Here is a 12920-nt window from a genome sequence, read left to right as displayed (position 1 = left end):
AAAGACAGCCATTTCTAGATGATTCCTCTCCACTGCCTCAACCAGAATTGAACAAGAAATGATCTCTGGATGTCTTGCAACAGAGTAATTGAATCAAGTACAGACTCCCACAGCTAATTCTCTGATACTCCAGGCCTACACTGTCCCACTGAAACAGGGATTCCACCTCAACTGAGTTGACAGAAAGTTTTTGGGACATTTTCTAGGAGCTGTGTAGCCTGCAGCCTACAGAGGAATTAAATCATCAGGATCAGGATTAATCTATAACTTTTTGAGTTAGGAGCAACAAGGTGACAATGTAGCAGAGCCTGATTTTTCCTCTGATTGGGACAAGCACAAAATCCATGATTTAAAACTAAGTCCAGGGTATTGATGTCGAGCAAAGGTTGGGTATATCTGCTGAGGCAGACTTTTAAGGAAGTATTTGATAACTCAGCAAATGATTTGACACAAAAAAAGAAAAAAAAATCTTTCACGTGAATGCATTATCTCTGTCCAAATAAGGAAGTTCAGAATCGATTTAAATTGATAGGAGCACAATACAAGTACGCACACACTCGTCATGGGTCATGTTTCTGCACTGTACATCTCTCTGACTCTGTGACTCCTTAACAGATAATAAATAATGAGGGAGAAAGCGTGCTAGTAATTAACAAAAGATAGTAAGAGTTTCTGCAAGTATTTGTTCAGGAAAGGAGCAACTAAAGCTCATTGAGGGAGAGCGAACGTGTGAAGAATTGAAAATGGAAGGTTAGGAAAGGCATTTTACACCTGCCTTCGTGGGTGACAATTTTGGAAAAGTTCTCAAAGGAAATTGAAATTCAAGCAGGGATGGTTCGAGAGGGACGAATTTAAAGCAATCGTTATTATGAAAAATTGTTGGGTCAGAAAAGCTTCAGGGCTCGGTGAGCTACATCTCTCCAGTCTCCAGCTCGATTCAGGCTCCTACATCTCAGGGACCCCAGTGTGTTCGCTACAGCTTTCCAAAACGTATTTAGTTCTGGAAAGATATCAGCAGATCTGGAATAAACACAACCTGATCCAAAACAAAAGGCCTGATGACAGACAGCAGCCATGGGCCTTAACATTGGGATGACGCCAAATTCCATTATTAAGGAGTTTAGAACAAATGTGAGCAGGCTGAGTCATCATGGTTTTGTGAAAGGTAAATCACAAAAAGATATCATTTCATTGGAGGCAGCTCAGAGAGGGGGGGGGGTCCCTGGGATGGAGGGATAGTCTCATGAGCAAAGGCTGAACAGGTTGGGACTCTACTCCCTGGGGGTTTAGAGAGAATGAGAGGAGGATCTGACTGAAGCAAACAGGGGGCTGGACAGGGTCAATGCTGGGAGGGTGTTACTCCCCTCCCCATGGGAGAGGCTAGGGCCCAGGGGGGCACCGTCTCTGAATAAAGGGGCCACCAATTTCAGATGGAGATGGGGAGGAATCCCCCCTCTCAGAGGGTGGCGGGTCTTTGGAACACCTTACCACAAGAGAGCTGTGGGGGGTGGGGGCAGGGTCCTGTGTATATTGAAAGCTGAGAGAGAGAGATTCCCGATCAGTCGGGGAATCACGGGAAAGGGGAGGTGAGGAACGTCGGATCAGCCACAATCCTGTGCAATGGGGCACCAGGCTCGATGGGCCGAACGATCTCTTCCCACTCCCGTTTCTTATCATTTTATGGTTAACTCTTCAATTGGAGAATTTTGAATCAAGTAACATTCAGAGTGGATAGCGGGGATCTATGGGATAACCTGTATGTAGATTCTGAAGACATGTTTAATAATATTAAGGGGACTACACCAGATAAGAACACACAGTATAAGGGGCAACATTTTAGCATAGACAAAAGATTGCCTAAGTGACAGAGAGCAGAGAGGAGGGATAAATGGGACAGAGCAAAGAACTGCAGATGCCAGAGATTGGAAACAAAGAAAGACAGGAAGGATTGAAGAAACTCAGCAGGTCTGGTAACATCTGTGGAGAGAGACACACACAGCCACCATATCGATTCCAGGTGTGAGTGTGGATGTGTGTGTGTGTGTGGGGGGGGGATGTGTGAGTGTGTGGGTGAGTATGTGCGTGTGCATGTCTGAGTGTGTGTGTGTGTGTGTGTGATTGTGTGTGGATGTGTGTGAGTGTGTGTGTGTGCGTGTGTGTGTGAGTGTGTGTGTGCGTGTGGGGGGGGATGTGTGAGTGTGTGGGTGAGTGTGTGTGTGTGTGTGTGTGTGAGTGTGTGTGTGTGAGTGTGTGTGTGTGAGTGTGTGAGTGTGTGTGTGTGTGTGTGAGTGTGTGGGTGAGTGTGTGCGTGTGCATGTCTAGTGTGTGTGGGTTGGAAGATTGCGAAGCAAGTGGACAAGTGAAACTGAGGAGGCATCAGTTATTGAGTAAAATCCACTTCTGTATTTCAGTGGGGGGTTTCTGAAGAGTGATGAGATATTGTTATGGAAAATTGGCTGGCTTTGGATTTCAACAACACACTCACACACACACACACAGACACTCACACACACACACACACGCGCACACACACACACGCACGCACACACACACGCACGCACACACACACAGACACACACACACACACAGACACACACACATGCACGCACAGAGAGACACAGACACACACACACACACACCCAGAGGCACTCACACACACACACACACATAGAGGCACTCACGCACACACACACACAGACACACACACACACACACACCCACACACACACAGACACACACACACACAGACACTCACCCACACAGACACACACACATGCATGCACAGAGAGACACAGACACACACACACACACCCAGAGGCGCGCACACACACACACACACACACACACACACACACACACACTCACTGGCACCAAGAGATTTAGCAAAACATCATCTGCTCTGATTTCCGTCTGAACCCTGAGTAACCACCTACAGTGCAATTGGATGATACAGTCTGGAGGAGACGCACAGAAGGCTGGGGGTTGGTGCAATAGCTCTGGGAAAGATTTCTCTCACTCCCCCCAACACTTCCCACATCATTCACTCCTCTCCCTTTTCCAGGATATCCCCCGTTTCCACAGGCAGAAACAAATTCTCCGACACCCCTCACCTCCCCTAGTACTTTTCCCTGATTCCCTCCAATCTGTGTCCCTCTGGTGATGGAGTGTCCTGGCCCTGGGAACAGTCTCAACCTCATCGACTCAATAAATGCCCCCAGGGAGATTCCAAACACATTCACTCAGCCTCCCCATGAACATTCACCTGCTCCAATGGGAGTGATTCTCCCTGACTCCCTCCTCATGAACTGAAATCAAACAAATGCTATGCAAAACCCGAGTACTTTTAAGACAAAAAACACATGCAGGAAATACCGAAACAGGCGATCTGTCCCCAGACACATGATGGCAAAATCTTGAGTAACTATCACAGTTCAATCCCTGGGGAGTGCCACACTGTCGGAGGGTTAGTGCTGAGGGAGTGGGCACTGTCGGAGGGTCAGTGCTGAGGGAGTGCCACACTGTCGGAGGGTCAGTGCTGAGGGAGTGCCGCACTGTCGGAGGGTCAGTGCTGAAGGAATGCCGCGCTGTCGGAGGGTCAGTGCTGAGGGAGCACCGCACTGTCAGAGGGTCAGTGCTGAGGGAGTGCCGCACTGTCGGAGGGTCAGTGCTGAGGGAGTGCCGCACTGTCGGAGGGTCAGTGCTGAGGGAGCGCCGCACTGTCGGAGGGTCAGTGCTGAGGGAGTGCCGCACTGTCGGAGGGTCAGTGCTGAGGGAGTGGGCACTGTCGGAGGGTCAGTGCTGAGGGAGTGCCGCACTGTCGGAGGGTCAGTGCTGAGGGAGTGCCGCGCTGTCGGAGGGTCAGTGCTGAAGGAGTGCCACACTGTCGGAGGATCAGTGCTGAGGGAATGCCACGTTGTCGGAGGGTCAGTGCTGAGGGAGTGCCGCACTGTCGGAGGGTCAGTGCTGAGGGAGTGGGCACTGTCGGAGGGTCAGTGCTGAGGGAGGGTCGCACTGTCAGAGGGTCAGTGCTGAGAGAGTGCCGCACTGTCGGAGGGTCAGTGCTGAGGGAGTGCTGCGCTGTGGGAGGGTCAGTGCTGAGAGAGTGGGCACTGTCGGAGGGTCAGTGCTGAGGGAGTGCTGCGCTGTCGGAGGGTCAGTGCTGAGGGAATGCCGCACTGTGGGAGGGTCAGTGCTGAGGGAGTGCCGCGCTGTCGGAGGGTCAGTGCTGAGGGAGTGCCGCGCTGTCGGAGGGTCAGTGCTGAGGGAGTGCCGCACTGTGGGAGGGTCAGTGCTGAGGGAGTGCTGCGCTGTCGGAGAGTCAGTGCTGAGGGAGCGCCGCACTGTCGGAGAGTCAGTGCTGAGGGAGTGGGCACTGTCGGAGGGTCAGTGCTGAGGGAGTGCCACACTGTCGGTGGGTCAGTGCTGAGGGAGTGAGCACTGTCGGAGGGTCAGTGCTGAGGGAGTGGGCACTGTCGGAGGGTCAGTGCTGAGGGAGGGCCGCACTGTCAGAGGGTCAGTGCTGAGAGAGTGCCGCACTGTGGGAGGGTCAGTGCTGAGGGAGTGCCGCGCTGTGGGAGGGTCAGTGCTGAGAGAGTGGGCACTGTTGGAGGGTCAGTGCTGAGGGAGTGCTGCGCTGTCGGAGAGTCAGTGCTGAGGGAGCGCCGCACTGTCGGAGAGTCAGTGCTGAGGGAGTGGGCACTGTCGGAGGGTCAGTGCTGAGGGAGTGCCACACTGTCGGTGGGTCAGTGCTGAGGGAGTGAGCACTGTCGGAGGGTCAGTGCTGAGGGAGTGGGCACTGTCGGAGGGTCAGTGCTGAGGGAGGGCCGCACTGTCAGAGGGTCAGTGCTGAGAGAGTGCCGCACTGTCGGAGGGTCAGTGCTGAGGGAGTGCCGCGCTGTGGGAGGGTCAGTGCTGAGAGAGTGGGCACTGTCGGAGGGTCAGTGCTGAGGGAGTGCTGCGCTGTCGGAGGGTCAGTGCTGAGGGAATGCCGCACTGTGGGAGGGTCAGTGCTGAGGGAGTGCCGCGCTGTCGGAGGGTCAGTGCTGAGGGAGTGCCGCGCTGTCGGAGGGTCAGTGCTGAGGGAGTGCCGCACTGTGGGAGGGTCAGTGCTGAGGGAGTGCTGCGCTGTCGGAGAGTCAGTGCTGAGGGAGCGCCGCACTGTCGGAGAGTCAGTGCTGAGGGAGTGGGCACTGTCGGAGGGTCAGTGCTGAGGGAGTGCCACACTGTCGGTGGGTCAGTGCTGAGGGAGTGGGCACTGTCGGAGGGTCAGTGCTGAGGGAGTGGGCACTGTCGGAGGGTCAGTGCTGAGGGAGTGGGTACTGTCGGAGGGTCAGTGCTGAGGGAGTGCCGCACTGTGGGAGGGTCAGTGCTGAGGGAGTGGGCACTGTGGGAGGGTCAATGCTGAGGGAGTGGGCACTGTGGGAGGGTCAATGCTGAGGGAGTGGGCACTGTCGGAGGGTCAATGCTGAGGGAGTGGACACTGTCGGAGGGTCAGTACTGAGGGAGTGCTGCACCGTCGGAGGGTCAGTACTGCGGAAGTGGGCACTGTCGGAGGGTCAGTGCTGAGGGAGTGCCGCACTGTTGGAGGGTCAGTGCTGAGGGAGTGGGCACTGTCGGAGGGTCAGTGCTGAGGGAGTGCCGCACTGTGGGAGGGTCAATGCTGAGGGAGTGGGCACTGTCGGAGGGTCAGAGCTTCATTCCTTCATTGAATCGCAAATCATATTCTGTGGGTATAAGTATCAGGGAGGGTGTGATCCTTCTTAATTTAGAGGAGTTGGTCAGTTCCAGGTGGGCAATCGCTCACTTTCAGAAGCAAGTTGGGGAAATTCATCGGGACATCTCACACAGGAGCGGGTAACCTGGTGTTGGAGGGCAGTGGGACTGTGAAGCCAGGTTCCAGATGCAGACAGACAGAGCGAGAGTCAACAGCGAGGGGTACAGCCAGGTGTTTCGGCACTGACTGAGGTGGCCCCCCCCAGCCTGTGGTCAGGGACAAGCAGCTGACGAAACAGGCTGGAGTGGTATCTGCAGCACCGATGCTGTGCAGGTAGGAAGGGCAGACTCAGTGCTGAGCAATAGTAAGTCAAAGGTCTAGATGCAGAGATGGGGATCTCATATCATCATTATCACGGTGCGAGTATGCAGGGAGGGTCCGTAATTTAGCAGCTCACTATTCCTCCACACGCACAGTCTTCAGCTGAGGGTTAACACGATGTAAACGCAGCATGGAGGGGAGATCCCAAATCCATCAAACGGTGATGTACTCTGACAGATAGCAAGACAGGACTGGGAGCCATCTTCTGTTACCAGCACCCCCTCCCTATCTCTTGTTACCCTCTCCAGCCCCTACACCCCCTCCCTATCTCTGTAACCCCCCTCCAGCCCCTACACCCCCTCCCTATCTCTGTAACCCCCCTCCAGCCCCTACACCCCCTCCCTATCTCTGTTACCCACTCCAGCCCCTACACCCCCTCCCTATCTCTGTAACCCCCTCCAGCCCCTACACCCCCTCCCTATCTCTGTAACCCCCTTCAGCCCCTACACCCCCTCCCTATCTCTGTAACCCCCTCCAGCCCCTACACCCCCTCCCTATCTCTGTAACCCCCCTCCAGTCCCTACACCCACTCCCTATCTCTGTAACCCCCTCCAATCCCAGCCTATCTGGAACATCCCCCGAATCCCATCACCCCCTCACTGGGGCCCACGCAAGGGGGTGGGGGTGGATGTTACTGAGCTCAGTACCTCCCTCCCCAAACCCCTTTGCCTCTGCTATCTCTCCTGGCTTGTTTTCCCCCTCCTGCGCTGTCGGCTGTGGGTCCCAACATCTTCCGGATCCTCTTACAAATTTTGGCCACTAATAATTTCTGTCCACCGTGTCTGAGAATGAGTCAGAAAGTGTTAACGTGTCATCGGAATTGAGGTGCTGTGGAACCTGCTGAGTCAGGGCGCAATGTGTGGGCAGATGGCGATGTTTCTGGATTATTGTTGCTGAAGAGCACAGCATCCGAGGAGACTGCTGAGCCTCTGAACTTAGCACGAGCGTCCCCAAGTTCACCTGAGAAACAGCATCTAAAATGCCACTGAAAGTGTGCGCAGTCATGGAACCTTTTAAGCTGTTGACGATTTCATGCCAAGAATCTGAGACAGTAGACCGTCAATTTATCAGCAGGGTATAGGGTGCGTCGCTTTGCAAATGAACCTACTAGGAAACTGAGATTCAGTTCTTAGAAATTTACAAAACAGTCCCTTTGCATTTGCATTTCTGTAGCACCTGCCCCCCCACCCCACCCCCTACACACCCACGACTCTGGTTGGTGTCTGAGGTTCCAGGGAAAATAGTCTCAGCCTTTCTCAGCTAATAACTCAAACCATCTGCCCTGGCGAATCTCGCCTGAACCCGCTCCAGCGCCAACTGGATGACCAGAACTGGAACGGAGAGCTCCAGAGGGGGAAACACACATGGTCCGGGGGCAGTGAGGTGCTAACAGTGCGGTCGAAAGAGCACACAGCAAGATTCCACAGGTAGCCCCAGTATCGGACGGCTCAGTTTATCGTCATGAGGAACATCGATCAGATTAGATTCCCTACCTTACAGAAACAGGCCCTTCAGCCCGAAAACCCCACCCTGACCCTCTGAAGAGGAACCCACCCAGAACCATTCCCTAATTCTACATTAAACCATGACTAATGCACCTAACTTAAACATCCCTGGGCACTATGGGACAATTTAGCATGGCCAATCCACCCTAACCTGCACATCCCTGGGCACTATGGGACAATTTAGCATGGCCAATCCACCCTAACCTGCACATCCCTGGGCACTGTGGGACAATTTAGCATGGCCAATCCCCCCTAACCTGCACATCCCTGGGCACTATGGGGCAATTTAGCATGGCCAATCCACCCTAACCTGCACATCCCTGGGCACTATGGGACAATTTAGCATGGCCAATCCACCCGAACCTGCACATCCCTGGGCACTATGGGACAATTTAGCATGGCCAATCCACCCTAACCTGCACATCCCTGGGATCTATGGGACAATTTAGCATGGCCAATCCACCCTAACCTGCACATCTTTGGACTGTGGGAGGAAACCCACGCAGACTCAGGGAGAATGTGCAAACTCCACACAGACAGTCGCCCGAGGCTGGAATCGAACCTGTGGCCCAGCCACTTTCTGAATCCTCTCCATCTGAGTAATACCCTTCCTGTAGCCAGGTGACCAGAACTGGACACAGGACTCAGCACGGTAAAATAGCCAAGGTCTCTTCCTTGGGCTGGGGGAGCCCAGAACTAAAGGGGCAGAATTTTGGGGTGAGAGGGGAAAGATAATAAAAGGGACCTAAGGGGCAGCTTTTTCACGCATGGAGTGGTATGTGTATGGAATGAGCTGCCAGAGGAAGTGGTGGAGGCTGGTACCTTGACAACATTTAAGAGGCATCTAGATGGGTACATGAATAGGAAGAGTTTGGAGGGATATGGGCCGGGTGCTAGGAGGTGGGACTTCTATCGGATATCCAGACAGCATGGACAGGTTGGAGTGAAGGGTCAGTTTCCAGCTGTATGTCTCTCAAATAGACAGGCAGGAGGCTGGGAGAACACAGCGAAGCAGGCAGCATCAGGAGGGGCAGGCAGGAGGCTGGGGGAACACAGCAAGGCAGGCAGCATCAGGAGGGACAGGCAGGAGGCTGGGGGAATACAGCAAGGCAGGCAGCATCAGGAGTGACAGGCAGGAGGCTGGGGGAATACAGCAAGGCAGGCAGCATCAGGAGGGACAGGCAGGAGGCTGGGGGAACACAGCAAGGCAGGCAGCATCAGGAGGGACAGGCAGGAGGCTGGGAGAATACAGCAAGGCAGGCAGCATCAGGAGTGACAGGCAGGAGGCTGGGGGAATACAGCAAGGCAGGCAGCATCAGGAGGGACAGGCAGGAGGCTGGGAGAACACAGCAAGGCAGGCAGCATCAGGAGGGACAGGCAGGAGGCTGGGAGAACACAGCAAGGCAGGCAGCATCAGGAGTGACAGGCAGGAGGCTGGGGGAATACAGCAAGGCAGGCAGCATCAGGAGGGACAGGCAGGAGGCTGGGGGAACACAGCAAGGCAGGCAGCATCAGGAGGGACAGGCAGGAGGCTGGGAGAATACAGCAAGGCAGGCAGCATCAGGAGTGACAGGCAGGAGGCTGGGGGAATACAGCAAGGCAGGCAGCATCAGGAGGGACAGGCAGGAGGCTGGGAGAACACAGCAAGGCAGGCAGCATCAGGAGGGACAGGCAGGAGGCTGGGAGAACACAGCAAGGCAGGCAGCATCAGGAGTGACAGGCAGGAGGCTGGGGGAATACAGCAAGGCAGGCAGCATCAGGAGGGACAGGCAGGAGGCTGGGAGAACACAGCAAGGCAGGCAGCATCAGGAGGGACAGGCAGGAGGCTGGGGGAACACAGCAAGGCAGGCTGGAAAAGTACAGCCGGTCAGGCAGTATCCAAGGAGCAGAAGAGTCGACATTTTGGGCATAAGGCCTTCATTGGATTCTATTGAGATGTGGAGGAGCCAATTTTGAACCTCTACACCCCCTCCCTATCTCTGAAACGTCCTCCACCCCCTATACCCCCTCCCTATCTCTGTAACCTCCTCCAGCCCCTGCACTCCCTCTCTATCTCTGTAACACCCTCCAGCCCCTACACCCCCTCCCTTTCTCTGTGACCCCCTCCAGCCCCTACACCCCCTCCCTATCCCTGTAACCCCCTCCAGCCCCTACACCCCCTCCCTATATCTGTAACCCCCTCCAGCCCCTACACCCCTCCCTATCCCTGTAACCCCCTCCAGCCCCTACACCCCTTTCCTATCCCTCTAACCCCCTCCAGCCCCTACACCCCTCCCTATCTCTGTAACCCCCTCCAGCCCCTACACCCCCTCCCTATCTCTGTAACCCCCTCCAGACTCTACACCCCCTCCCTATCTCTGTAACCCCCTCCAGCCCCTACACCCCCTCCCTATCCCTGTAACCTCCCTCCAGACTCTGCACTTTTGTCGAGGTGAAGTGTGACCCTCAGAGGCCTCTCCAATGTCCTGTACGACCTCAACATGCCATCCCCAACTCCGTTACTCAAAGGTCTGAACTTTGAAGGCAAGCATGAAAACCCCTTCGTAACCCTACTGCCCAACTGTGATTCCATGTACATGCAGCCCTCGGTCTCTCTGTTCAAAAACACTCCCTGGGGCACCACCGTGAACTGTGTAAGCCCTTCCTATTTATCAAAACGTAGCTTCTGACAAACACCACCTTGCCCAGTGACACACAGCCTTCGGGACTCAGTACCGGGTCATCAGAAAGTCAGTGTAGGTGATAATTGTCAATCACACGTTCTCTCGCCACGTCTCCTGTTGTGTTAATGTCCTGTCACCTCCTCCTTTTCTCTCGCACCTTCACCCTTTGCTGTTTCTGCTAATCTCTCTCCTGGATCTCCACTCTCATCCGCAACCCGTCCTCCCTGCTGGTCCTTTTGTCAAGAGAGAGGTAACCCACCACTGACCTCCTGCTGTCCTGAGAGCAGGTCAGGGTGAGCCTGCATTCTCCTGATGTGCAGCATCTGCCACAAGTTTGGTTCTCCCTCCTGTATGACCACCCCTTCACCAACTCCTGATCCCAAACATGAAGGTGAATCCTCTCTGCCTGAGCACAGCAGGAGCAGGATGTGGGGAATATCTGACTGACAGCTGGGAGGATGCATCTGTCCTGTGGATTCACAGTTCCCAGCACCCCACTCCCTCCCCCCAGCATTCAAACAACCCAAATTTAACACAGGGAGAGAGTATTTCTTCACTCTGTACGGAACACTCTGTACAGAACATCTGTGCAGCTAAGTATAGATATCCAAAGGATGAGAATGACTCAGTATTGTCCCATCATCTTCACTTTCTCTCACACACACACACACACACTCACACATGCATGCACGCATGCACATACACACACGCACGCACTCACACTCACACACACACACATACGCACGCACACACTCACTCACACATATACTCTCACACACACATACACACACACACACTCTCTCTCACACACACACAAACACACAACTGTTTAACCCTCCCTATCTCTGTAACCCCCTCCACCCCCTCCCTATCTCTGTAACCCCCTCCAGCCCCTACACCCCTCCCTATCTCTGTAACCCCCTCCAGACCCTACATCCCTCCCTATCTCTGTAACCCCCTCCAGCCCCTACACCCCCTCCCTATCTCTGTAACCCCCTCCAGCCCCTACACCCCCTCCCTATCTCTGTAACCCCCTCCAGCCCCTACACCCCCTCCCTATCTCTGTAACCCCCTCCAGCCTCTACACCCCCTCCCTATCTCTGGGAGTTAATCTTGGAGCTGGTTGAGTACTGTACCTCTGAGAGCAGTGTGGGTGCTGTGATAAAGGGCTGTTATTTTGATGGGGTCTGGTACAGCCTATGTGGGAGTCCCCGTTCTCCAGAGGCAGGAGAATCAGGCACCAGAGGGCCACAGGTCGGCACGAATTGGGCAAAGGACCAGAGGTGGGGAATGGAGAGGTGCAGAGCTGGTATGGTACAGTGGCTCAGTGATTAGCATACTGCCTCACAGCACTAGGGTTCCAGGTTCGATTCCAGCCTCAGGCAACTGTCTGTGTGGAGTTTGCACATTCTCCCTGTGTCTGTGTGGGTTTCCTCCCACAATCCAAAAATATGCAGGTTAGGGTGGATTGGCCATGCTAAATTGTCCCAGGGATGTGCAAATTAGAGTTTTTGGCCATGGGAAATTGTCCTGTTGTGTGCAGCTTAGGTGCGTTAGTCAGAGGTAACTGTAGAGCGAAGGGGGGGGGGAATGGGTCTGGGTGGGTTACTCCCCCAAGGAGTTGGTATGGACCTGTTGGGCTGAATGGCCTGTTTCCACACAGCAGGGATTCTCTGAATTTGTGTTTTGACCCAGAGACTCACTGTGCGGTGGGACAGGCTGCACTGAAAGGGAATTCTTGTCCAAGGACCTTCCAAAGAAAGAAGTTGGTGGGGAGGGTAGGTGCAAAATCAGAGGAACAGTTCCAGGAATGGGGACCAATGTCAGATTCTGCACAGACACAGCACGCTGAAGAGGGTCTCCTCCTGAGCTAAGAACAATTCCTCCAATTATTGTGCTCAAAAACTGGTTCTCCTCAAATAGAAGGGCTTCCTGATGAAGGGCTTATGCCCGAAACGTCAAATTTCCTGTTCCTTGGATGCTGCCTGACCTGCTGTGCTTTAACCAGCAACACATTTTCAACTCTCCTCAAACAGACACTAGACCACACCACAAGCTCCACAAAGTATGTGTCAAAATGTGTGTAGGGATAACTTTAGAGTAGCAATTTCCTTACAAACAACATGGTTCCATCTCCTGCAAAAATGCAGGGATTTGGACAATTCCTGAGCTCCTCCTTTTTTAGAATGACATCCAATCAATTTTTAAAATATTCGTGGACTGGTGAAATAATTTTAACTCACCGATGAGTTCAATGCCAACTTAGTGATGACCCTGAGAAATATTAATAAATCAATCCAGCTCAATACCGTCCTGTTAAGGCAAAAGCAATTGTTAAATCAAATGGAATTTGAGAAAACTGTCTCACCGATGTAAACTCCAACAGTGACTGCTCTGTCGAATTGTCCATGATAACGCCGTGGTGGTCTTCGATGCAGGCAGCTGAGAGTGTAAATTGAATCGAAAAGCAGATCTAGTTTATTTTAAACTACACTCGAACTTCCTGACCACATGTTGAGCCGAAATGAGTCATGACTTCGAGGCGCTAAGCGAGATTTCTTAGTTGCAAGTCAGTTGCCCTTTGGAGAGTTGTCAACATCTCCTAATCACTCAAATACAACGGTTAGAAAATTCTCCAGAAATTGGCTCCTTATATCT

General features: G+C 53.6%; 1 protein-coding gene across 2 annotated transcripts in view; it reads right to left on the bottom strand.

The window, feature by feature from the left end:
- The window catches only part of LOC132833983 (C-X-C chemokine receptor type 3-2-like), a 38450-nt gene extending 25750 nt beyond the window's left edge, over window positions 1-12700 (bottom strand). Inside the window, exon 1 of one of the 2 annotated variants that reach the window (XM_060852692.1) lies at window positions 12631-12700. In XM_060852692.1, the coding sequence (XP_060708675.1) occupies window positions 12631-12672 (42 nt within the window). In that variant the 5' untranslated portion in view covers window positions 12673-12700. The remainder of the gene's footprint in view (window positions 1-12630) is intronic. The other variant, XM_060852693.1, reaches the window with a different exon arrangement.
- Between the last annotated feature and the right edge of the window lie 220 nt (window positions 12701-12920).

This window comes from Hemiscyllium ocellatum, chromosome 38 (genome assembly GCF_020745735.1).
Source record: "Hemiscyllium ocellatum isolate sHemOce1 chromosome 38, sHemOce1.pat.X.cur, whole genome shotgun sequence".
Lineage (NCBI taxonomy): Eukaryota > Metazoa > Chordata > Chondrichthyes > Orectolobiformes > Hemiscylliidae > Hemiscyllium > Hemiscyllium ocellatum.
Note: the sequence above shows the minus strand (reverse complement) of the source record. Positions and strands in the feature narration are given on the sequence as shown.